This window comes from Saccostrea cucullata, unplaced genomic scaffold (assembly GCF_032062105.1).
Source record: "Saccostrea cucullata isolate Sc308-1 unplaced genomic scaffold, CSIRO_AGI_Scuc_v1 ctg173, whole genome shotgun sequence".
Lineage (NCBI taxonomy): Eukaryota > Metazoa > Mollusca > Bivalvia > Ostreida > Ostreidae > Saccostrea > Saccostrea cuccullata.
The window spans coordinates 35563-62419 of record NW_026932155.1 but is presented as its reverse complement, the minus strand read 5'-3'; the positions used below and the strand labels follow the sequence as shown (position 1 = coordinate 62419).

Sequence of the window (26857 nt, the reverse complement as noted above, 5' to 3'; positions counted from 1 at the left end):
AATGACCCTTCAGAATTGAACGAAGTTGATACGAAATGGTACCCTTTAAAGCCTTGGTTCATGAGTAATAGATATCTAGCATGCAAACTGTGTTTTATGCAGTGTATCGCAGTTATAAAATTCATCTCTGCATTGGTTCAGATCAGACCCCAGGGGGAGTTAACTCAGTGAAAAGCCAGTATACATGTTTATCATACTTTGAAAATATTCTTCACATTGGCGTCCAGCAAACAGTATTTACGATGGCAATCTTTGAGCTTTCTACCACAATGGTGCCTTTTAGTCCAACTTCAGGAAGGATCCTGGGGGTAAATGTTAATAATGGTTCCTTCATAGCTTCAAAGCATCTTGCCGACAAACTGTATTATGATACAAAAGATAATAAATCCACTGTCCAGTTAGTAGAATCCATGTCCAAGCGGCCTAGTTTTATGGCCAAAAGACTAATTCTGTATCTAAGAGTTCCGGAAACAGTTCTAAGATTTCAAACGAATAGTCTATAAACCCCATTCTCAGCTGACCCTCAGGACTCCGGGAGCTCTTGGATATATAATACGTTATACATAGCTTAATATAAGGATTTACATGTAATTTATTTATCTGAGAAGATAAAAAACAAATTCTATTAACAGAATCTTTCGGACACTTGTTCCACGTGGCAGTAACAGTCTTGACGCTTTCAGTTCATTTAACAGCCTAATAGCAGATTCGTATGAAGCGAAGAATCACAGACTGTGTAACTAATGTCATTACCTTCCATTTATCAGACAGAGAAATCAGAATTATGGGAAAGTTCTTTGAAAAATCGTTAAATATAATCGTCTTAGTGAGCTCCAAAGACATAAAAAACTATGATATAGAAGATTACATGCTGAATGCACGTTTTTCCATAACAACAGATATTGAAAATCTTTATTAAAAGTTGGAGCACCAATAGCGATAATTTTACTGCCATAAAGATTACGAAGCTCGCCATCGTAATTATACGGCCACGAGCTTTTTTCGACATTATTCTGTAATTAATTTTACATAAAGGCCACTTCGTTAAAAGGAAGTCATGCCGACATTTGTTGTCGTTCCTGGATAAACTATATCTGATACAACTGCCTTTCTATAATCTACTGGATACTTAAAATCTCCAGGACTGCCAGTAGCAATTAATAAATAGTTCACAAAAATTAAACTCTGACAAAAGCCGTCATAAAATGCCAGATTGGGAATACAACCAATCGAAAACGCAGCATGACGAAGCTCCCGGCATCTTCCTGTGTGGTATAGGTCTGCAGCCATTATGATCTAAAAACTTTGATTTCAAATGTACATGACGTACGCTGTAATAGATTGAACTATGAAAATTATCGTTATTCTCTGAATACATAAGGAATCAGTAATAATTGTATGTAAGAAATATTCAGAATATATTCAGAACAAAAGATGAATAACAGTAGTATAGTCTACTAATTAACCATACAGGGTTCAATGTTAATATTCGTGATTGTCCCTGGTAATCGACTTAAAAAAAAAGAACGAATGTTAAAATAATTCATGTATTCCTTTAGAAAAAATGTGTACCTTATCTTTTCATTTTTTATACATTTATAATTTATAAATGCTGGAAATTATTCCGGAAAATTCTGCATTATCTTGGAGAAACAGGAAGTTGCAAATAACCAATAATGGTGCAAGATTGGATAGACTTTTTTAATAGTCTCGGAAGACCTAGAAGCTTGAATAGAAAAATGCAGCAATATATTTTCATAACAAAATATTGAATCAAAGGGAACTGCTACACGGATCATGTTTATATCAGGCTTTTGCATTTATAATTTGACCAGTGCTAAAATAACGGGCAACAATGGCTTGTCTATTGCCACAGCTGTCTCGTATATCCCGTTTTATGAGTGTATTCTATAAATCAGCGCCATTGTTATGAATAATTTTACCAAAATAACTTAAGTATGATTTCGAGGGGAGAATGCATATATGAAATAAAAAATATGTTTAATAAAATTAAGATCGAATGTCATAACTAAGAGAACTTGAATACAACAACATTTCTGGCTACACATTCATTAATTCATTTTCTTGTTATGGATATTCCATGAATTTTTCTGCAATATGTGTTTATACTTTCGACCTACATTGTTAGGCCATTTTTACACATTGAATGAAGTTTTGTTAATTTCAAATTACGATGAGAAGCACACAGCAGGTGTGACGGGTTTGCCGGGGATGGTCACTCCTCCATGGCACCTGATCTCACCTCTGATGTTTCTTTCTTTGTTTGCTCTGCACCTAATTTGTATTGTTTAATGCACTGTTGAGTTTGAATACTGTTCGTCATCTCCATATATTTCTCCTAGAAAATAATACCATGCAGTCATCGTATCCCCTGCTTATGTAGTAACCGGACTACATAGCTTGGTCATTCTGACCCAGAGAGAAATAATTATGCATATATTTTTTAACCTTTAACCCCCCGATACAACCCCGATTTCCTGAATAAAACACCTTGTGTAATGAATAAGTCAGTATGTTCGTAAATTTTATGAGGAATAATGTATTCACGAACCGACAGTAATAGGGCAGTTAATGAATTTATAGACTTTTTATTCTTATTTGATGGAAAACGGATATGAGAATACTTCAATGTATTTGCTCGTTCGTCTGTGTTTATTCAAGTTCTGTAAAAATCCAAGAAACATATTCCAACAAATAAAATTTGTAACGTGTGAGGATTTTTTTTGTCTATTTGCTTTCTTTAAAAATGCAAATATATCTTTTGAAATTGTTTTATAGGTGAAAGATTTCCGATGTTTTACTCAGGTCAAGATTTTTGACCATCATGACATGTTAAGAGTAGTTCATTCTGGGTTTGAGAGAGACAGGCAAAACAAAACATAACTTGACTGGAATCTCGGGAACGAATCGGTTTTACCGAACTCTCTAAGTACAGCAAATAAACAACTGACCTGCAGAGTCTAAAAGTTTTGATACATGGATTCGACAAAACATTCAGTTCCTTCGAACCAAGTCAGTTAACATACAGAGGGTTTATATTTGATATTAGCTCAGAACTTAATTGCAATTTTTCTTTTTTTAAAATTTATGTTAAGTCTTAGACTGTATGGAAGGTGTAAACAAAATTCTTTTCAATATACTGTTTCCATGAAGTTAATCAGGCATTCGTGCACTACTTCAGTTCGTCATTAAACATTACAATGTTTTATGATCCCACCTCTGTTTTAGATGTCCTTGTTGGCTCTGATTATTTATTTATCAATTAATGATTTTCATTAGAAAATTATCCCTATTTGTTATCTTAATGCATTTCATTTCAGTTTATTATCAATAAGACTTTGAAAGCCTAAAGTTTGATTTGAAACGAAGTTTAACAAGAGGCCCATGGGCCTTATAGGTCACCTGAGCATCATGCAACAACTTTCCAACGATTAAATTTGGTTCATGTTTTAAACTAGACGTCAGGACATTCACAAATTTGAAAGAGGCACCATTGCTTATCATAACTATACACTTAGCATGCTTACTTTTGTTACTTAATACCCATAGACAGAGAAGGGGAACAAAAAACTGCATTTTGACTAATCAGTAATATTCAGCAATAATCAGTAGTGCCACTACCACACATGAACCCCTGACCCTTCGTCCGCACATTTCACAATTTTGGAAAAGGCACCCTTGCTTATCAAAAATGTTTGATTAATATACAAAGAAGATTTCAATCAATTCATTCATTTTCCGTATATAAGAAGAGCCCCCCCCCCCCTTGAAGAATGGCCCTTGCTCATCATAGCTATATAGGTAGTTCATCTGCTTAATACCCAGGAGCAGAGAAGAAGATTTTCAAAGAATTTCTGCATTTTCTCTATACAATCAATAGACCCCCGCCCTAACACCAGAACCCCTGACCCTGGGGCCATAAAATTCATAATTTTGGAAGAGGCATTCTTCCTCATCATAACTATATGTACTTAGTTAATTTAATACCCAGGAGCAGAGAAGATTTTTAAAGAAATAATGCATTTTCACTATATAATCAATAGAGCCCCACCCTAAGAGCAGAACCCCTGACCCTGGGGCTATAAAATTCACAATTTATGAGGAGGCATTCTTCCTCATCATAACTAAACACTTACTAGTTAGTTTATTCAATACCCAGAAGCAGAGAAGAAGAATTTCAAAGAATTAATATCTTTCCACTACATAATGAATAGAGCCCTGCCCTAGCACTAGAACCCCTGACCCTGGGGCCATGAATTTCATAATTTTGGTAGAGGCATTCTTGCTCATCATAACTTTTTTGGTCTGTTTAATACCCAGGAGCAGAAAAGAAGATTTTCAAAGAATTGATGTATTTTCACTATATAATTAATAGAGCCCCGCCCTAACACCAGAACCCCTGACCCTGGGGCCATAAAATTCACAATTTTGGAAGAGGCATCCCTCCTCATCATAACTATATACTTAGTTTATTTAATACCCAGGAGCAAAGAAGAAGATTTTTATAGAAATAATGCATTTTACTATATAATCAATAGAGCCCCGCCCTAGCACTAGAACCCCTGGCCCTGGGGCCATGAATTTCACAATTTTGGTAGAGGACTCAATGGTCATTACATTCATGCTAACAGTTTGACTGCTTGATGTCCAGGAGTCCAAAAGATTTTAAAAGATTTCATTAATTTTTGTGGTTTTGGTTCCACCCCTTAGGCCCCAGGGGGGCAGGGACCATGAAATTCACAATTTTTGTTCCCCTTCACCCTTAAATGCTTTGTGCAAAATTTGGTTGAAATTGGTTGAGTGGATGCAAAGAAGAAGCTAAAATGTTGAAATGTTAACACACGACGCACGCCGCACGACGACGGACGAAAACAGATGGCAATAGGTCACCTGAGTTTACTCAGGTGACCTAAAAATAGGGAGAAATGTAGGTCTAAAATGATTTCCGTCAAAAACTGAAGCGTACAATTGGAATACTTTGCTCATTTGGGATTCCATATAATCGCTTCAGTGTTACACAAGTAGAAACAGTAGACAACGATTTCCTAAAAAGGACGAACAACAGTTATCGCTTAGATAAAAATTATTTTTAAGAACAAGTCGCTTTAGCGCCTGGTTTCGCTTATGTAAAAGAACAGATGGCTGACAAAAGCTGCACTCAATCAAACTTGTTCTGTAATTGAATGTTAAAAAAGCGAAGACTACATTTATTAGTGAAACACTTTGTAAGAAAAAAGCGAAATTGTGCGGATAATGAGCTCTCAGTTACTGCACTGACACGCGTGCGTAGGATTCTCTTAAAGATTGCATCAACGCTTAATCGTTTATCATTGGTGAGCATTAACAATAACGAGAAACTGTTAAATGGTTTCGAACACCTCTCTCAGAAAGAAACAGAAAACAAATCACAATGCAGAGAAGATGTACGGGGCTCTGTTGAAAGTACCACCAATGATAAACACACCAGTCGTCATAATAGAGAATGTACATCAACTACAACGTGTCTTCCGAGTTCTAAAATATGAGGTTCTTCTCCGACTAAAAGATTAGAGAATGCGATGAAAGAAAGCTGGTAATATTTCATTTTATTAGAATGAAGGGCGAATTTCCTTGTTTCCTTTCCAACAAAACATAATTCATTCTGTATTATTTTTTTAAACTTATGGTTTTGTTAGTACACCATAACGCTACAGTTCTGCAGTTAGAATGTTGTATGTTTGCATGTGTTATGTCAAAAATAAAGGGTGATATGTTTGCAGTAAATTTAACTCAACAAAAACTTTCCATAAATATAGCTTTATTGTCATGGGAATTTGGCATTGCAGCTATTTTGCTATTTTAAAAAGAAAAAAAAACTCTATGGAATGAAAAAAATTGAAGATAATGATTTGTGATCGATCTCAAAAAAATCTACAAAACACAAATCTGTCAACAGTGCGTAAAATGCGAAATCCCGAAAATTCAAGAGATCATTGTCTAGGGGAGAGAGCCTCGCCTATTGAAAAAACACATCTCCTGTATTTATCAGGGACGGAACATTAGAAAGTCAGATTTAGAAAGAAAAACAAAGACCTTATAATTGGAATTAAAAGTACAAAATACGGTCCAAATGATAGGTTATACTCTTTAGCAAAGTAGAATCGTTGGATTTTAAAAATAATTTTTAAAAAGAGAAAAGTTCTTCGTGTTACATATTCTCGTTCTAATTCAAAAATCTACTAGTTTTAATAAATAGAGCAATATGAAAATGTTTGCCTTGGTAATGTTTTCTGGTTTCTTTTTACATTGGAGTATTAGAAGTTTATGACCGTGGAATGACTTTTATGTTAGCTCTGAGGATGATAAACTGAGGTTGAATTTAGTTCTAAACAGAATTTTCGATCAAACCTTCCAAGTCACTTAACCTAGCAATAATATATATTCAAAGAGGTGTATGATACAGTATCACAATGTGTTTTATGAATGATATTTTCTTTTAATTTACAATAAAATCTTATTATAAATTCTGTTTTTAAATGAATATACAAGTGTGTACCAGTAGTCTCATTTAGTTGAAGAAAGATTTTTCATTTGAAAATGAAATAATCAAGAATTTATAAAAAAAAAAAAAAAAAAAAAAAAAAAACTAGATCCAGGGATCTATGAATCTATAAGCTTAAATAATTAGTTTTTGTTAATTGCTTTCCCGGATATTGTGTTTCTTTTTGAAGCAATTAAAAGCAATATTCACATATGTCTACCATTGGTTTCAAGAAACGCGGAAATCTATTGAGTATTTGGCATCTGCAGCAACAGAAGTGGCTTGTACTACTTCGCGAGTTTTAATTAATAAACCTTGTTTGTTGTCAATGAGAAACTGAGCATTTCTAACCCATCAAAACAATACGTTAAAATGTCTAGAAGAGATACAGAGAATGGCAAATCTTCCAAGTAAACACTTAACAAAAGTTGTTAAAGTGTGTTGTTTGCAATTGTGGCGATGCTCCGAAATAGTTAGAATATTTACCTGAAGGATATGTTTATTAAAATAGTTTGAATAATGAACTGTAGGCAAATGTTTCTCGACTTCTATGGTAGAGCTCTCAATTAAAACCCTTGCACTCTGGCGTAATATTCCACATGTTCACAATGGGAAACTCGTGTACTGGTACATAGATACAGAACCAAATGTTCTCTCTTTTAATCACATTACCAAGGTTCTTACTAAGATAAAAAAAAAAAATCTGCAGCACATGCCTCTTTACACTTTTATTTACAGTGTGCTATAGAAATCAAATCAATAGTAGGTCACTTCATCAATCCAAATGGGTATAATTACAGGTGGCACTTAAACCTCTCTGCAGAATGGCGGGATTTTTTTTCCTCGTAGAGCTTGAGAGATGTGACAGACAAATCAATTGTTTGGTGATTTAAAACACAGCTTGATTAACGCTGAACACACGAGGGTTCAGAAACATTTCTGTTAATGATTATTGATAGGGAAGGTCCAGTATCAATAATTGGTCGTACTTAAACAATTACTCGCCAATCAATTTGTTTGTACCAAAACTCCCACATAGCTATTGATCAGTTTAACCATATGGACTGGAATATTCTTACTTGAACAGATGATTTTGCAGGGTGCTTCACTTGACAATATGTTCTGTTTTAAGGGAATTATGATTAAATTCTGCATATATCTGCAGGTAAGACAGAAGCTTTGTTCCCTTGTTTGCCGTTATGAAAAATAAGGGATCTTTAAGCGTGGAATAAAGTCTTTAATACAAGACATCCTTAAAACTGACAGGTAAACTCTAGGGTTGTGACTTTTGGTTATCTTGTATGATTTTAAATGCTGAAGAAGAAAGGGAATCTAGAACACCACTTATTTATTAAATCAATTGATGCTTTAGCTAATGATTTCAATACCTCTATCAAATCAATATTGAATTTTATTGTAGGCTCGTAGCGTTTATTTCCGATTTTATAGGATGATATGAATGTGTAAGGCACCTTTTCGCCATTCTATTTCATCTGCCTTTAAATTGGCAACTAGTTTGTCATCTATTAATAAGAAAAAGTCTCAGTGAATACAAATTTGATTAAAAAATTAATATGTTCACCATTCTTGCAGATTATCAACTACTTATTATATATACAGAGCAATAAAAAAAGCAAATTTAAAGAATTGTGATCACCCCGCTTTCGGTGTCCGGATGAAATTATTTACAGCATTTTGTGTCGAATAAAAACACCCTACCGTAATTATGCCATTCAAAAAATCACCCCGCTTTCGGTGTCCGGATGAAATTATTTACAGCATTTTGTGTCGAATAAAAACGCCCTACCGTAATTATGCCATTCAAAAAATCAGCCAAGTTAAAATTTTTGAAAATTATGTCAAACATGAAGATCAAGATGAAGGGGTAAAAAATTAGCATGCTCGAAAAGATTCTGTCACGGTTAATACACATGTCAATCACGAAATCATTATTTCTTCTCAATCAAAAGTTACAGGAAAAATTAACATTTTTGAAAAGTACATGTAGGTTAATTTCAAGACCAAGGTCAGACGGTCAAAATTCATAGTGTACAGTATCAAGAAATGTCTTGTCAAAGGTAATATTCATGTACATGTATTATGTGAATGCCCAATCTTTTCTCTTTCATAAGTTGTGACAAATTTGAAAAAGTAATAACATTTTTGAAAAGAAGGTCACACTTTACGGTATATTTGGAAAGGTCTTATTACAGATAATGTACATATGAATTATGAAAGTCCCATCTCTACTCATTCAAAGTTATGACCAAAGTTAAAATGTTTGTGACAGAAGGACAGACGAATGACATATACTAGTAATGTTCCGTCGCTTTGGCGAACGCGGGGGACAATAATAGTCAGGTAAAATGATAAAATTGAAATTGCATCCCATTAAAAGTTTAATGTACATGTACACTGTATAAATTAAAAAAGAAAAAAGGTTAAAAAATTACCTAATGGCATAAAAACCTCTGATGGATTCTTATCACTCAATGATCTTACTCCCGGTATAAAAGAAACCTCTCGCTTTCTACTATCTAAGACATGGCTTGAAGTTATAAACTGTCCATTTTGTTATTTGGACCTCACAATGCCCATTTTAAGTCCATTCCCCTTACAGAGTAATAATTGTCTTCAGACATTAATGGTACAGAGAACTTGTATTTCAACGAATATTGTGTATCGGAAATTTGAAATGAAGATAAGATTTATCAATTTGTCACTGAGCCCGAACGGAAATGAGTTCTACATGTCCAGGCCCGAAAATGAGAATGACTAGGGAAATAAACGCTCTTTTTCACACATTTTGTAGGTATCGTATCAATTACTACCCCCAAGTAGCTTGCAATTTGAGAGCGCTATTTCTGTGAAAGACTGTCTTCCTAAATCAAATAAATGGTTTGGAGTTGGAGTTTCGACTCTAACCGCGTTCTATGATTTGATTAGTGATGTTTAACAAGAAGACCCAAGAGTCTTATAAGGATGAGTTCAAGGAATAGTATCTGTTATATTATTATCCTTTGTCCGAGAAGTTGTTTGTCCATGCTGATGCGAGACAGTTCAAAATAAACCCTAGGGTTTTCTCTTAGATAGTCCCACACATTGAAAACACAAGGATAAAACTGGCGCAAGACCCACTAAAATATATTCTTCCACTTGTTTTCAATAGGGAGCTTCATGTTTTGAAAGTTAAGAAACATAAGTGATAAAATATAATGTTTATTGAAGAGCCTTGAGCGAAGGTACTAGTATGTAGAATAACAACAAAGTGTCAGATGACCGTTTGTAAATACATTCTTTATTAAATATTAATCTTGGAATAAATATCCTTTACTATTTCAGGTTTTCTGGTAAACTTGTACAACCTTTGCCAAAATGAACCAGAGCACGAACACCACTATGTATAACGTCACTGGGAACGTCACGGAAATGACGACAGCGGTGATGCCGAGCGAGCCGGCGCAGGTCATGCAGAACCTAGGCCTGACTGTCCTCTTTATTGGCCTTTACGTCATCATTTTCGTCCTGGGTCTCAGTGGAAACACCCTCGTCGTGTATGTTGTAGTCCGGAACAAAACCATGCAGACAATCACCAACATTTTTATCACCAATCTCGCCGTCTCCGATATTCTTATATGTCTATTATCAATTCCTTTTACACCACTGGGATATTTTCTGAATTCTTGGATGTTTGGGGAGGCTTTGTGTCACATAGTTCCTATGTCCCAAGCAATAAGTGTCTATGTGTCCACGCTGACCTCAACAGCCATCGCTGTGGACCGTTATTTCGTTATTGTGTATCCATTTAAACCTCGGATGAAGGTATTCGTTTGTTTGATCGTGATAGTGGCCATATGGATCATTTCTATTTCCATATCACTTCCACTGGGTATATATATGCAGCTTTCACGGGAGGACAATACAGGATATTGGAGGTGCAACGAGAATTGGCCCCGTGAGCAAGCCGGTCAGTTTTTCACCGTTACAAGCCTAGTTCTTCAATACGTTGTGCCTTGTAGCATTATTACATACTGCTATCTGAAGGTCTCATTGGCGCTCAAGAAACGATCCAGGACTAAAATAGGAAGTGGTTCAAAATGTCGCGAGAGAGACGAACTAGAAATAAGACGCAAACGTCGAACGAATAGAATGCTTATCGCCATGGTAACCATATTTGTGCTTTGTTGGCTTATGCTCAATATTGTCAATGTGACAGTTTCCTACAAAAAGAATTATCAATACTGGTATTATTATACTCTTATATTTTTTATTGCGCACGTCATAGCTGTGAGTTCTACAATTTATAACCCTTTTCTCTATGCGTGGATGAATGATAACTTTAGAAAGGAATTCAAACAAGTATTGCCTTGTCTATTCCGAGGAGATCGGGAACGTTATGTAAACGGAAGTACTACTAACACTCAATACACCAACGTAGATAATCAGCCATCAGTGCTGATCAACCGATCACCCCAAAGAGAGTCCGATGAAATGAACAATATGAAAAAACCAAAGGTGTACTATGACACTGAATCTGAGAGAGTGCATCTCAATCAGCTCAACGCAGATACGACAGATGATTCCGTGTGAGCCAAAGCTCACCTTAGGTACGAATTATCTAAACAACATCGCTGTGAGATTAACTCGTGATTGAGTAACTCGTATGATCATTGAGGCGCAACAGCACAACTTAACCGAGATCTAAAGTATTCCAAGTCATCTGTTTGTGTCCGTTAAAGCGCCGAACAAAGAGTTGCTGCGGAAGAAAGTAGGACCGATAATCGGTACGACGTCACATTACCCGGAAAGAGAAGAAATACTGAAGATTTCTTACTTAACCATGAGACATTGCCAAATACGGACATTTAACTGGATCTCACGGTCTAACATTGCATTTCAGTACTCATCAATGCTTGTTTATAATGCCGCATAAAGTAAACAAACACCTGGGAATAGAATTGATATAGATTAACAATATCAAAAACAAAGACTTGAGTTAAAAAAAAACACAAGGTGTTGAGCATTCTGAGTTTTTACATCAAGTATTTTACTTTTTATTTACATCTTTCTTTTTTTTTTAGTTAAATGCATCTACGTTGGTGAGGCATTGTAGGTCCCCTTGCTTCACTCCGTAGAGCTATTAAAGGACTTCTGCATACTGTGCTTCAGGATGTTGATATCTCAATATTTTGAATACTTCAATAACCTGATTTAGACTATTTGAAGAACAAAACTACACTGGACAGCTTTAACCCCTAATTAAATTCAGTAATGGGTTCCATTTAAAAATATTTTTAGATGTATTTAAACCAAGGTGATATGTGCATCCCTATACAGTATGGCACAGGATCGATATATTTGAATTTTATTGTTAGTATAAACTTTCACTTTTTGAAATGGAAATCATTTGGAAATCAATGAAAAAAACATACAGAACCATGTATATTTTTATTGTGACCTTGGTGTTGTTTATTTGAAATAAAATTCTTAATATAATCATTATTTTTACATCGGGGTAAAATTTCATACTGTTATTGGTAACATGATGAGGGAAAAGTTGCAAAAAGAAAATTATTTGTATCAGGTTATATAACGGAAATTTACGGCGTCTCCATGGAGAGTATTGCAATTGACAGTGGGTGAAATAAGATCACTGATCACTTGTTGTCGTTGTTTCATCGTGTCTTGGAAAAATTGATACGACTTTAAATAAGGGTTGGAAAGACACGTCAATAAATATGGTTATCAATAGGTAAAATATGCCCTACTCTCTGAAGCTGATATTAAAAGGATGTTCGAGTTTCTGATTGACAACATCTATGTTGTTTTTGGATACCAAGTCTTCCAACAATCTATTGGAATGCCCATGAATACCAATTGGGCCGCGTGATAAGCAGACCTATTTTTTTATTCAGATGAAGTAGAATTTTTCAAAAATCTTATAAGTGAAAAAAAACCACCTGCGGTGTTTTTAGATATATTTTACGATGTATTGTCAACAAAGGTTATTACCATTCTTATATCGATACGATATCGGTATATCCCAAAAGATATCACAGAGTCTGACACATCTCTTTCATATTTAGATATTTTACATTTTAAATGGTAAGGCCACAACAAATGTTTTTTTATAATGGCCTGACAATTCGTATGAAAAACGTCTGTCAGCATTGACTTCATGATAAATTGTATTTGTTGCAATTGATATAAACACAATAAAATCATGAATTTTAACGGTCAACTTGTTTGTCAATAACTAACCTCATTTTAAAAATGGTTCATACTCAGAGCATACTCCTGCGTATCGTATTAACTTTGAGCATGCAGGTGATGCAGGTATATTGCTGCAATAGTAAGGGATGTTTACGATTGAAAAGTTAAAGCCATCACATTTGTCATAAAGCTTAGTAGTTGGATTAACATTAACGTCTTTTTGAAGTAAAATATCGAAATATGAAACTTTTAAATAATAACTTAAGAATGTAATTGTTAATGTACATATATCTAATGTCGATTGTTTTTTTTACAAAACAAACTTGATATGAATACAAATGACCAAGGCAAGGAATTATATTAGAAAAAATTCAATCATTTTTAATAACTTCAGAAAAAGCAGTTGTCCATTTCCAGTTGTCAGTGATATCAAAAAGCCTGGAATGGAATTTAACTCGTGTAATAGGATTTAATGCTGTTGATTTTGGTAAAATTTGTGACAGGGATTACAATTAAAATCCCGTAGAAAAATTAAATAATAACTGTCATCATTGTCGTATACCCACGGGTGATCTCACCCTCAGACAAACTGAAAAAAAAAGGTCTTTAATTATGCAAATTTGTCGATTCAGTTAGATTAAAGTTGGAACTTGCAACGATAAAAGACATGCAATACAAAAACCATTCAAAAATGATATGGGAGTACCTTTCTCAAACTGCTTAATGTCCAGGTGAGTTTATTCATTTGCAAGGCGTTCACGAATACGTTTGTCAAAGTTGAACATACACTGTGTATACGTAACCTAAACTGCATTTCGTTGATATACCATCGCAATTGTGTTTGCAGCCAATCAGATGACCTGCGCATATTCATGCGCCGATGCATTGTTACAAATAAAGGGAAAACTTTCAAGTTTTCATGAAAACAGAGAAAACAGTTTTGTCCACCAAGAAGCATATTGTAAATTTTGAAAATTCTTATTGAAAATGACATGCAATATATGTAAAACAACTGTCGGATATCTGCTAGGAGTGAGGATAAAGTCACGTCGGCTCAATTTAATTTGCCGGATAACGAAGGTGGAATCTAGTGTGATCGACCTCAGTCCATCAAAGGAATAAAATGTGATCAGCATCGGCAGATCAAAATAATACTTACCGGAACCGGATATTAAGTAAAATTCTAAATGTTGAGATGAAAGACTGCATGGTTCCGGTTTTTCTGGTAGAATTCTTGTATCGTACATGTTCACAGACAGAAGAACCAGCCTGTCTTCTAATGACACACATAAACTGATGTCAGTAAACTATTTAGATAAAGATTTCTAAAATTAATCACGATAACCGTATTCTTCAATCTGTAAAATGTTAGACTCGGGAAGATAAATATTTGAACATTCATTTAATACATTGATACATGTATACATTATATTGAACCACAGACATATTTTTTAATCTTTGAAAAATTTGCGGTATGGCGTGTATTAGGGGTTGAGCACATAAGGGGCATGTTAATTAGCTAACACCTACGCTGATGAACTAGATTTATACATAGTTATTTTTTTTTTCAACTCAGATGTCAGTCAGTATATGGTTTAAGAAGATATTATTAATCAATTCTTTTTATTTGACCTATTTTATTCTTTTTCACAACACAACTGCCTACGTTTTTTATAATAGTTAATATTCTGCAGATGGGATTGAAACCAGTCTTATCCATTTTTAAAATATATTCTTGTAGATAAATCATGTTTAAATGACTGAATTGTAGTCCATCCCTGCAGAGAAGGTTTAACACAAAATAGGTCATAATGACAAGAATTATTGCATTAGTGGAGAAATGAAACATTTTTTATGTTGAAGTTATAAAAGAAGCTAGGAAATCAATTAAAGCTTTACTTTAGACAGGCATCTGCTGTGTCTTGTACAGCTAACTTCCTCTGGAGACAGGAGAGAGAGGACATTGTGACGTGATAAAGTGGAATTATTTGTGTTCGAAGGAATGACAGCTGCTGGGATTGGAAACCTTGCCTTCCGCCAGACTTCAATCAGCCGTGTCAATTATAGCAGAGATTTCTGATCGGGGCATAAATGTGATTTCCCAAATCCTTTTGTCACCAGGGAGTTCGGTGCGACAGTAAGAAAAATATCTAATGAAATCGTGGAGATGTCTCTGTCAATTAATGTATATGAGGAATTGTAGTAGTGGTAGTGAGAATTATTATATCTTTAAGAAATATATATATGGAATCAAGACAAAAGTGTGTCTACATTTATCAAAATTTATTATTTCAAAGAATCATTTACTCACAGAGTGCCTTTGGTTTAAGGGTGTGTAGCGACCTTGAAACAAATTTCTAGGTCTAAGGTTAAGATCATACCAGAATTATTTGAAAAATCAGTGTTCAGGGCATATCTTTTCTCCTTTTGGTCCAATGTCAATGTGGCTCATATTTTGCTCAAAGAGTGTCACTGGTCAGTGGATGTGCAGTGACCTTGAACGAAGTTTCTAGGTCAAGGGCCAAGCTCTTTTTAGATACCTTGCATTTTCATGTTTATTGCTGAAAACGGGGCTCTTTGAGATGGCTATATAAAGAGTATATAATTGCAACGTATGTCTTTATACGTATTATGCAACTATTCTTCACACAAGTACTCTGATCTGAAGTTGATATTAGAATGTGCTGTAGATGTTTCTCATTGCATTGACAACGTTTATAAAGTCTTCTGTTGGAATTCCGATTGGAACTTATTGTGTTCCTTTTTCAGACGACATCTTTTTTAGCTCTACTGGTCAGAGACCAGAAGAGCTTAATATGCGATAGTAATGCGTCCAGCGTCCGTCCGTCTGTTTGTCTGTCCGTCTGTCTGTAAACAATTTTTCAAAATGCTACTACTCCTGCAGTTTTGGTCCGATTTCAATATAACTTGGCACACACTAAGATACCTAATTCTGTGCATCGGTTTTTGATTTTGATGAACGTTGTTGCCGTGGTAACTAAAATAGAAATTTCTGTGAAATCCTTTCAAAATGCTACTCCTCCTACAGTTTTGGTCCGATTTCGATATAACAACTTGGCACACAAGTAGACTACACTAAGATACATAATTCTGTGCATCAGTTTTTATTTTGATGAGTGGCAAGGATCATTTTTCTATTTATTACTGTTTTAAAGTTTAAAGTCCCAACTGCTACTTTTCTCTTCCTTTTGTTTTAAGTATAAACCAGTAGAGCTACAGTCTCGATAGAGACTTCTGGTTATTCTTATTGAGCAGAATTTATCGCAAATTTCTAGATAAGAAGACGATATTTAGATATTTCGACGACTTTTTACGTTTTATTAATTATCAATACTTATTTTCACTCAACCAATTGTAGAAAGCACATCCGGTTTCAAAAATATTTTGGCAATTAAAAAACCTGGAACACAGTCTTGTTATAAATATATTTTCAAACCAGTGCTTTCTCCTTTTGTTTTGTTTACTAGTAGTTTTCTCATCGTAAAACCACCTTCTTAACGTAAATAATTTGTGGTGGCTTGTAAGGTATTTGTGCGAAAGGTTTATAAGAACATTCATAATAGACACAATATTTTCCTTTCACTGAGCGTTGGCGTTTGGAAATTTCTTGACGATTTTGTGTGTTTATTGACCGACTTCTTTTGTGGTACGAACATTTTATCTCCTGTCAAAGAATTCAAATACTTCCTGCTACTTCAATTTTTGAATTCTTTTGGAAAGTTTCTTTTGGCATTTCATATTCGTCTTTTTATCTCTATCAGCTAGAAATCTAGAAGTATATTTTTTATTTTTCTAATTTAAGATGCATTATGTTTTATTGAAAAAATATTAAAATACATTAATATGATTTAAAGATAAAACATTGATTTGGAGCTCATGTTTCATGGAATACTAACAAATTGGTTTAGTATTATGTTTGACTGTATTTACACGTACACGTAACTATTAGTATTTTAGCCAAGGGAGATAGAAGGTTTCATACCTCATAAATAGTCCTTTTATAGTCCAGGAATTGAAGAAAAAGCATTCATTTGGCAAATTAATTTAAGAATAAGTAGGGAAATGGTTTTTAATTTTAAAAGTATAAAAATTTGACAGTTGTGTGACAGCTTTCTATTATATCATCATCATGTTCTTTCAATTGTTCAAATCATTGCCACAATGTTTAGCATTTAACTAAATAGGAATAAAAAGGATCTTTTCTTGATTAAATGCATGTGTATAGGAAAAAGAAATATCTTCTACAACAAAGAAAATGTTAGTTAGGTAGATATGGAAGAATTCATTTTGTTTTGTGAAATTAGATACTTCTTTGAGAATTCTTGTGGGACCATAATATGCAGTCATTTTCTCTTAAAATTCGTCTTGAAAATGACATGTTAAAGTTTCGCATGTGGGCGTCTTAGTCCGTGGACTTCTTGTGCATGTTAAATGGCCAAGGGTTTTGTTTGTTGTTAAAAAGTAATAGATGCTTATGCAATAGTAAAAGAGCGTTGTTCAAAAGAACGTATAATCTTTTCCAGTTCCCAACTTAACGATTAAAATGTTACAACCAATGTTATTGCGTTCTGTTGTTCGTCATTGTAACTAGTAAATTATGTAGTATTTTTTTTTAAAAGTTGCATTTGTTATTAAAAAAACTTTTATCAAATGAGTAAATTCAAATAACTAATAGCTAAAAATACTTCTGCAGTGCAGGTAACATAAGCTGTGGACTACTACGTATAATTAACAATAGCAGCCAACCAAAGTCAACGACCTTGTGTGTCAATATAGCCTGAGTTCTATATGATACAAAACTTGGCTTCACACATACTTCCATTATCGACACCTACCTTTAATTTGGACCGTTACTCAATGTTACAGAAATAACAGCTGCGGCTTTTAGGGTTGTATGAACGGATATTATTATTTTCGATTTGTGGACAGCAAAAGTTCATTCACATATTGTCTATATTGAAATGACAGTTGTTTATTATTAATCTGTATGCTTCTCTTGAACAAAACCGTATTTCAACTCTGTATGAAACTGTTGTTATTGATGAATGTTTTCTCCTTAACAGCAGATTATATTTTCAGGGTATGTATACACTAGGTAGAACATTTGCTGATAGGAATTTTATGAAGTTTATCTAATTAGGTGTGGTAGATCGATTCTTGGTTGTGAATGTGATGTTGAAAATTTCATCCTTGGAAAGTTGAACTGTGAGTATGTATCATTCCCAAATCTGTAAACATAACAACGCTCTGCCAACGACGGGGGTATTGACAACCTTTTCTGTTGAAAACATTTCATTTACTACTTGTTCATATAGTACCTCTAACTCTTTCCTCACCGATTCAGTGAAATCGGAAGGATAGGCCTTTTTTCCCGTTTAATTTGCTTATACGAATCTTAAATGAATTTACAAAGGATTTAATCCTCTCTGAAAAATGTTTGGGTCTTTCTATAATCAATTTTTATAGATAAAAGTTTAGCAAAATCTTCGTCTGAGTTCATAAAAGAAGTTCAATTCTGTCGCCAATTGAAAGAATTGGTCCCCTTGTATTTTTTACCCTTTATGATGATTGATTTGGCAGTAGCTGTTGAAGAATTTAAGTTTTGTCTTGCTTTTCAAAAAAAAAAAAATAAATAAATAAAAGTTATTATGTGCTCAATGTCCATCAATAAGCTTACATTCAATCACATTAAGGCAATTCTGACTTTTAACGAAGTTGTTAAAATCCTTTACTGGATCAACCTATTTGTTCGTAGTTTATCTATTTTAAACAATGGACCGTACTGGGAGAATGATTTTATGTTTGCTGTTTAACGTCCCTTTCGAGAAATTTTCAGCATGACCTTGATCATTTGGAATGTAAATGAAGTGGAATATTATTACATAAGTAAAGAAATTGACTGTGGAAAAGTTAAAATCATCTTGTTTATCATGATATATATGGAGATATTCAAGTATACAAGCTCAAAAGTCCATAAGACAATACAAATACAATACAAATCATACAAATTAGTTGTTAATTTGACTTTATTGTCTGATTTGAAAGGCACCATTTATGTCTTTTATTTCATTTTAACTGGGATATATTGAGTGGACATATACATTGAATAACCTAATAGAAATTAATAAAACGAACTTAAGAAATTTATTTAGTTGATGAATAAAAACAATGAAAAATATGGAGATACGAATAGCATTCATGCTCAAAAGTCCATAAAACAATACAAAATAGGAGCAGTGAGAACTCGGACCTCCAAAACATCAGAGGTGGGACCAGGTGCCATGGAGGGGTGAGCACGCCCTCCCGACCGGTCACACCAGCCGTGCAATCCTTGCCATGATCGGTAAATAACGGAAAAATCCGTCGTCAGTTCAGTGTGTAAATGATGTCTTCAAAAACAAATAGTATGAAAAACGTCAGTCACCATTTGACTCAATGTTAAATTGTATTTGCTGACAAGGTCCTTGTATCGACTATATAACTTACGGAATGATGACCTTAAACGAGACTGCTAACATTCTTGTTTCATCAATTTGTTTGTCAATAATCACTAAATTACCTCTTTTTAGAAATAGTTCATACGTAGAGTATGCTCTTACGTATCGAATCAGTTGAGAGAAATAACCTCCGTATGAATGTGATGACGTGAAACATATGGACATAACGAACAGTATTCAAGATCGAAAGTCTAAATAGGAGCAGATCAAACACGGACCTCCAAAAACATCCGAGGTGGGATCAGGTGCCTTGGAGGAATGACCATCCCCTGCCGATCGGTCACACCCGCCGTGTGCTACTTGTCATGATCAGGAAAATACGTCGTCAGTTCAGTGTATAAAAATGGACTAACAATTAGCATGAAAAACGTCAGTCACCATTTGACTCAATGATAAATTGTATTTGCTGATAAGGTCATTGTATCCACCATAGAACTAACGAAATGATGACTTTAAACGAGACTGCTGAAATTCCTATTTTATCAACTTGTTTCAATAATTAACCTCATTTTAGAAATTGTTCATACGCAGAACCTGCTTTTGCGTATCAATTGAGATATATAAATTCCCTATACAGGTGATGAAGGTATATTGCTGCATGAGTAAGGGAAGTTGACAATAGAAAAGTTAAAGTCATCACGTTTATCATAGAGTTTGGTTGTTAGATTATCATTAACTTTTTTTTTCAAGAACAATATCCAAATAAGATGTATCAGAATCTGTGGTATCTTTTATCGCAAGCTCACCAGAATTTATCATATCGACATAAGAATGGAAAGTACTTTTGTTAATTGAAAATACGTCGTCGATATATTTAAATGTCGAGTTTAAGGCCATAGCAAGTGCTTATTTCTTTTCACGCAAAAGATTTAGCACAAATTCTGCCTTATGAATTCGAAAAAAAAGGTCTGCTAATTAATAACAGGACGCAATTGCATTGGTACCCATGTGATATTCCAATAGATTGTTGAAGACATGGTCTCCAAAAACAGCATATATATTGTCAATTAGAATTTCAAGCATCTTTTTGATGTCAACTTCGGAGTAGTTGGGTGTACAATCAGGATGTTTTTAGGAAAATAATTTCGCAAATGATCAGTGACAAGAAAAGTAAGTTTACGAGTTCCATTTGCATTGAAAAATCAGCTGTCAATGATATCAAAAAGCTTGGGCTTTAATTTTTTATGGTGAATGGTTGTGTATAAAGTTAAAAAGTCGTAAGTTTTTAAGCTATTGATTTTGGTAAAATCTTGTGATATAAAATGTCCAAACGTTCCTTGGAATTTTTAAGTATCCACATCTGATTTACACCACTTCTTGAATATAATGTTGCACAGTACTCCCTTTCTGTTTCTTAGTGAGGAGTAAAGAAAGAAGCTTGGACAATTACTGCAACCATCTATGTATCTGTAAAAATTTCTATGAAGTTTCGGAATTCAGTATATATTTGGTAGTTCAAATTCAGTTTGGTTCTTTGGAAAATGAAAAATATTAAAAACTGACATATGATTTTGAAGAATTTCTTCCTTAGAAAGGGAACTATGAGTATAAGTTGGATTACCGCTTGTAGAATTAAATCAAAGTTCCCCTAAAATGCAATTTATATAATGAGCCTTACAAACGAAGACAATGTTGTTACCTGCTTTGTCAGCAGGGACCAGTACGTACTGACCATGTGATCTACTGAATTCTTTTCTCACTTCTGGATTATTGAATACAAAAGGATAGATGGTTTTTATATTGTCCTTTAATCCTTTAATACGCGATTTTAACATGGATCTGATACATTTAAGGACATTGGCAAGTCACGGTTATCCGGAGAAAAAAAGGTTTATATCATGGGTTTATTCACTTATAAAACTGTGATTTAGAGTAATCCCCCGTGTAGAATTCTCTATGAAATGAAAACCAATAAAGCGTATTTAACTGATCGAGGTAAACAAAAGCACATGTGCTTCATTCAACGGGTAGAATCATCTCTTCAGCAAGAAAGAAAAATGGTGGTAGTTTGTTGTATATTGTGTTCAGGGACAGACAGTAAACAGTACTCAACAGGCCGTTATTTTTCCCCATTGAGAGCCTCAGTCTCAAATGAGATGAAGTTCAAGGTCACGTAATCATAGAAGTTTATGTCTTTTCATAGTTCAGACGCGAGTGATGTTAGAGAATTCTTTTCGGATTTTATTAATCACTTTAATTAAATTTTCCACTGGTTTTGTAGCCAGTGGTTTGTAGCAATATTGCTTGTACAGAACACATGTTCTTTGCGCTTTTCCCATGTGGGAATTGTAGCATTTAGCGTTGCATTCTTTCAACATGTGTTGATAAAGACGTGCAGCTTTTGATTCAGTGACGTCACTGAGGCAGGGGCTGTAGCCCCGTGCGCCATTTAACTTTTACACGCCATGTGGTGTGGAGTTAGCGTTTGAGAATCTTTTAATTTCTGCATTCTTTCTTGGCGGCATGGCTAATGAGCCGGGACCATCATCGCAAATGCGAGAATCCACCAGCTATGATCTAGTAGATCAAGTTGACGAGGATGCCGTTCGTGACGATAACACGATGCATTCGAAGCAGCATACTGAAAATATGAGTGGTATGTTTGACATTTTCATGCGTAAATTTGCAGATATATCTAAGACCATGACTTCAGTTCAAAAGGAACTTATTGCTTTGAAGTCTGATCGGTCTTCAACGGATACAATTCCGGACGTTTCGAGGAAACGCGGACAGAATAGATCTAAGAGTACTTCGCCACCTCGCAAGAAAACGAAAACGTCTCAAGCATGTATTCGTCCTTCTCACGAACTTAGTGATAATGATTCTGATGTAGAAAATTCAGACAAATCGGATGCTGATGAAGCACTTAATTCCCTTATTGAGGGAGATGATAGTTTTCATGATTCGTCAGATGATGATGAGGTTTCTGCTCTTAATGAACTGTCCGAATTTTTCGGTGATGAAGACAAGACGAGCGAACCGTTAAGTTCTGAGCTGGCAAAGATCATGGAGAAAATGTTCATGACGAAAACTAACTCGGAGAAAATTAAAGAAATCTCCAACAAGTATGATAGGCCGAAGAACATTAACAACATTTCTGCGCCAAAAGTCAACAAAGTCATTTGGGAAAACATGTCATCCAAAAACAGAGCAAGCGATATCAAATTGCAGACTACCCAGAATCTCATAGGAAAAGCCATGATTCCGACATTGAGACTTTTTGACATGCTTATTAATTGCAACTCGAAAAAAGGATCAGTTGATGTGAAGAAGGCAAAACAGCTGTGCGGTGACATCCTGAAGTTTCAGAAGTGTGTTTTCCATAATTTGTCCTACAAGAGGCGGGAACAAATTATCCAGCCAGAGAAAAACAAACAGTTTGTAAGTTTGTGTTCTGCAGAGAGTTCTTCAGAAAATTTATTCGGAGACGACTTGGGCAGTCAAGTTAAGAATGTGCTTGAAGCAAAGAAACTGGCTCAAAAGATAGGAAATAAAGATTACAGTGGAAAATACAGAATTCCCAAAGTGTCCCATTACTCCCATAGCTATGAGAAGAAGCCAAGGTACGGGAACGGAAAAGGGAATTCTTTTTTGGCCAAACAGTTCAGCTTCAACAAGAAAAAGAAGAAAGGAGAGTCAAATCAGTAGATTCACATGATGTTAGTATGTCTAATGTTTGTACAATTGTAGATCAATTTGTATTGAAAAACACGCCTGAAAATTTTACTGCAGGCAAAATCAACAATTTTTTACATAATTGGTGTACATTAACTCATGATAGTTGGATTCTTGATGTTGTTAAAGGTTACAAGATAGAATTCAAATATGAACCTTTTCAATTTCACATACCAAATTCGCTAAAATTTTCTGAAAATGAGTATGAAGCAGCTCAAAGAGAAGTAGAAAAATTTTTAAAGAAGGGAATTGTAGAGAGCGTTCATGAAAATGAGAATTTGTGTGAAAACTCTTTTTATTCAAACATTTTTCTGCGTCCCAAAAAAGATGGGTCTTTTAGAATTATTCTGAATTTAAAGAATTTAAATGAGTTTGTTGACAATCATCATTTCAAGATGGAGACATTGAGGTCAGCATTATCTTTAATAAAACCAAATTGTTGGTTTAGCTCACTTGATATCAAAGATGCTTATTATTCTGTGAAAATTCATAAATGTAGTAGACAATTCTTAAGATTCAGGTGGGAAAATAAAACGTATCAGTTCACCTGTCTACCTATGGGATTAGCCAGTGCTCCACGTATTTTTACTAAAATCATGAAGCCTGTTTTTGCTGAACTTAGGAAATTTGGTCACTTGAATGTAATTTACATAGATGATGTTTTGTTATTGGGCAACACAAAAGATGAGTGTGAAGTTAATTTAAGAGACACTGTTAAGTCTTTAGATAGTCTAGGATTTACTATTCACCCTGATAAAACTCAGTTTTATGCAAGCCAGAATGTTGTCTTTCTGGGATTTTTATTAGATTCGGTTACAATGACGGTTAGACTTACACCAGAGAAAGCTCAATCTATTAAAGAATTTTGTGATATGGTTTTGAATCAAAATGAAGTGACAATTAAACAGGTTGCACAGCTTGTAGGCATGTTTGTAGCCTCTGAACCAGGGGTGGAATATGCCAGACTTTATTATAAGACCTTAGAAATTGAAAAAGATTTGGCTTTAAAACTTAATCGAGGCAATTTTGAAGCCCATATGACAATTTCTCATCAGAGTAGGATACTGCTAAACTGGTGGTCTCTTAATGTGTGTAAATCCTTTAAACCATTAACTAGAAAACCCCCAAAATTCATTTTCAAAAGTGATAGTTCAAAGTTTGGATGGGGTGGAGTGAATGAAGATTCAGGTGAAGCAATTAGTGGATTATGGGACAATAATATTTGTGAGGCACACATTAACTATTTAGAGCTTTTAGCTCGATTTTACACTCTAAAAGGATTGGGAGAAAATATTTCAGATTCCCATATTAGACTGTGTATGGACAATTCAGTAGCCGTGTCATATGTTAATAAGCAAGGGGGCAAGATTTCAACATTGAATGAACTAGCTCGTGAATTATGGACTTGGTGCATAGATAGGAACATCTGGCTTAGTGCTGAACATGTCCAGGGTGCAACAAACATTATAGCCGATTCGTTATCTCGCAAAAATGTAGATATGGAATGGAAGTTAGATGAAATGGTTTTTGATAAGCTGACAAATTTGTGTGGAAAATGTGAAATAGATTTATTCGCATCAAAGGACAACCATCAGTTAAATAAATATTATTCATATACACCAGACCCAAATGCATTAGGAGTTGATGCCTTTGCACATTCTTGGAGAAATATTGACTGTTATTTATTTCCTCCTTTTAGTGTCATAAGCAGTGTCTTGAAGAAGATCGAGGAGGAGGAAGTGCAGTTTGCTCTGTTGATAGCTCCAGTGTGGAAGACGCAGCCATGGTTTCCGCAGCTGATGCATCAAGTTGCAGGTCCGTGTTTTCTTCTTCCGAAAACAGAGACTCTCTTGAAATTGCCAAAAGATCCAAAACGACGACATCCCTTGACAAAGATGAAGATAGCTGCATTCAGCTTGTCCGGCAATGCTTGTTCAGTAGAGAATTATCAGGAGAAACTGTCAATATTATCTGCAGATCATGGCGGGAATCCACAAAAAGACAATATAGGGGTTATCAGCAAAAGTGGTTGCAGTTTTGTTGTGAAAAACAGAGTGATCCATTTAAAACAGATGTTAATTTAGTTTTAGAATTTCTTACAAATTTGTATAAGAAAAATCTTGGTTACAGTGCTTTGAACACGGCAAGAAGCTCATTAAGTTCATTTTTGTCTCTTTCTGATCACTCGAGTGAGAAAATAGGTGATCATATATTAGTTAAACGTTTTATGAAGGGTGTATTTTTGTCAAGACCAACTTTACCCAAATATCATTTTACATGGGATGTAAATAAGGTTTTAGGATATCTTAAGACATTGTCTCCTGTGCAGGATTTGTCTTTGTTTCAATTGTCAAAGAAATTGGCAATGTTGTTAGCTTTATTATCTGGACAGCGAAAACAAGGTTTACATCTTCTAGATGTTAGAAATGTTTCTGTGAGAGATAATATGTTAATCATTAAATATGGTGACTTGTTAAAGCAAACAAGACCAGGGCATCATTTAGATGAAATTTCTATTGCTGCTTATCCAAATGATATAGATTTATGTATTGTACATGTATATGAGGAATATATTCATAGAACTAAAAAATTGAGGGGCTCAGAATGTAAATTGTTTATAAGTACCCAAAAGCCTCACAATCCAATTTCTGTAGATACCATTGGTCGCTGGATCAAATCAGTTATGACAAATGCTGGAATAGACATGAACTGTTTTTCCCCGCATAGTACACGATCAGCAGCAACTAGTGCTGCAGCTAAAGCTAAGGTGTCTGTTGCCACAATTCTGAGAACAGCAGGTTGGACTACTGACAATACCTTTAGAAAATTTTATAACAAACCAGTTAAACTGTCTAGTGAATTCAGCAATGCTTTGTTGGACAATTTTCAAAATGACAACTTGTAGCAGATTATATATGGAAATGTGTTCATCAATCTGAGTTGGAGTTAATAAAGTTAGTTAAAACTTGTTTGCATTTATTTGGTAATGAAGTTTGTGATCTATTTTTATTGGGTCATCAACTCTGAAGTCTCATTTGAGACTGAGGCTCTCAATGGGGAAAAATTATAAAGTTAAACGAGACTTACCTGGAAGGTGAAGTTTGACTGTAATTTTTCCTCCATTGAGAGACGTAGGGATCAAATGCCCAACCCTATGGATTTTCCGAGTCCCGCCCTATTATTTTGTGTATAACTTGATGCCCCAATATTTACTACTACTCCTCTGAATTATGATTACGTGACCTTGAACTTCATCTCATTTGATCCCTACGTCTCTCAATGGAGGAAAAATTACAGTCAAACTTCACCTTCCAGGTAAGTCTCGTTTAACTTTATAATTTACCGTGCCTATGCTGGGAAGGACAATCGCAAGATGTGACAAATGTTGAGAACTTGTAACTGTATCAGGTCGTGCGAAGGAGGGACCATTTACATGCAGTAATTGCAAACAAATATATAAATAAATCTTTGCCAATATTTTTATGAAACTTTGTTTCCAATATGGTAAATTACTTAACATAAACAGTCAGCCAATCTTTACCATTATGAATACGAATTAGATGCTAAGGGAAGTAACACTAAAATAATGAACAGTGTTCAACTTGGTAGATCCATGTCATGTTTGTAAATTTGTGTTGTCGGTCATAATATCTAGATATAATTGGAAATTGGGATACAATAATGTATATAATATATAATCTTTCTGAAATTACTGAATTTTGCAAAAAATATATGGTAAAAAATTACGCATGTCCTTTTTATCAAAATTTTACATAGGAAATGCATTGAGAATTGTAAAAACATTGATTTGACAAAATCTAATAAGGAAGGGTGGCTTAGTGGGTTAAATGTACCAGAATATATCATGTTTAGTACCAATATACCTGTTCAAGAGTTCTTGAAGAATTCT

The 26857-nt window shown here is 34.5% G+C and overlaps 3 protein-coding genes across 5 annotated transcripts in view; all 3 read left to right on the top strand.

Annotated features, from left to right (window-relative positions):
• Positions 1–12043, top strand: part of LOC134234529 (prolactin-releasing peptide receptor-like) — a 44192-nt gene extending 32149 nt beyond the window's left edge. For all 3 annotated transcript variants that reach the window (XM_062716610.1, XM_062716611.1, XM_062716609.1), the window contains exon 3: positions 9884–12043. In XM_062716610.1, coding sequence (XP_062572594.1) covers positions 9917–11131 — 1215 coding nt within the window. In that variant the 5' untranslated portion in view covers positions 9884–9916 and the 3' untranslated portion in view covers positions 11132–12043. The remainder of the gene's footprint in view (positions 1–9883) is intronic.
• Positions 12044–21619: 9576 nt separating this feature from the next.
• Positions 21620–24784, top strand: LOC134234528 (uncharacterized). The gene is made up of 2 exons (XM_062716608.1): positions 21620–22931; positions 24647–24784. The coding sequence occupies exon 1, from the start codon at positions 21736–21738 to the stop codon at positions 22918–22920; it is 1185 nt and encodes a 394-aa protein (XP_062572592.1). The 5' UTR covers positions 21620–21735; the 3' UTR covers positions 22921–22931; positions 24647–24784.
• On the top strand, positions 23505–25031 carry LOC134234524 (uncharacterized). Its single transcript, XM_062716603.1, has one exon. The coding sequence runs from the start codon at positions 23505–23507 to the stop codon at positions 25029–25031; it is 1527 nt and encodes a 508-aa protein (XP_062572587.1).
• The last annotated feature ends 1826 nt before the right edge of the window (positions 25032–26857 follow it).

Coding starts and splice junctions, on each gene's coding strand:
- LOC134234528 (XM_062716608.1), top strand. CDS start 21,736: ATGGCTAATGAGCCGGGACCATCATCGCAAATGCGAGAATCCACCAGC.
- LOC134234524 (XM_062716603.1), top strand. CDS start 23,505: ATGGGATTAGCCAGTGCTCCACGTATTTTTACTAAAATCATGAAGCCT.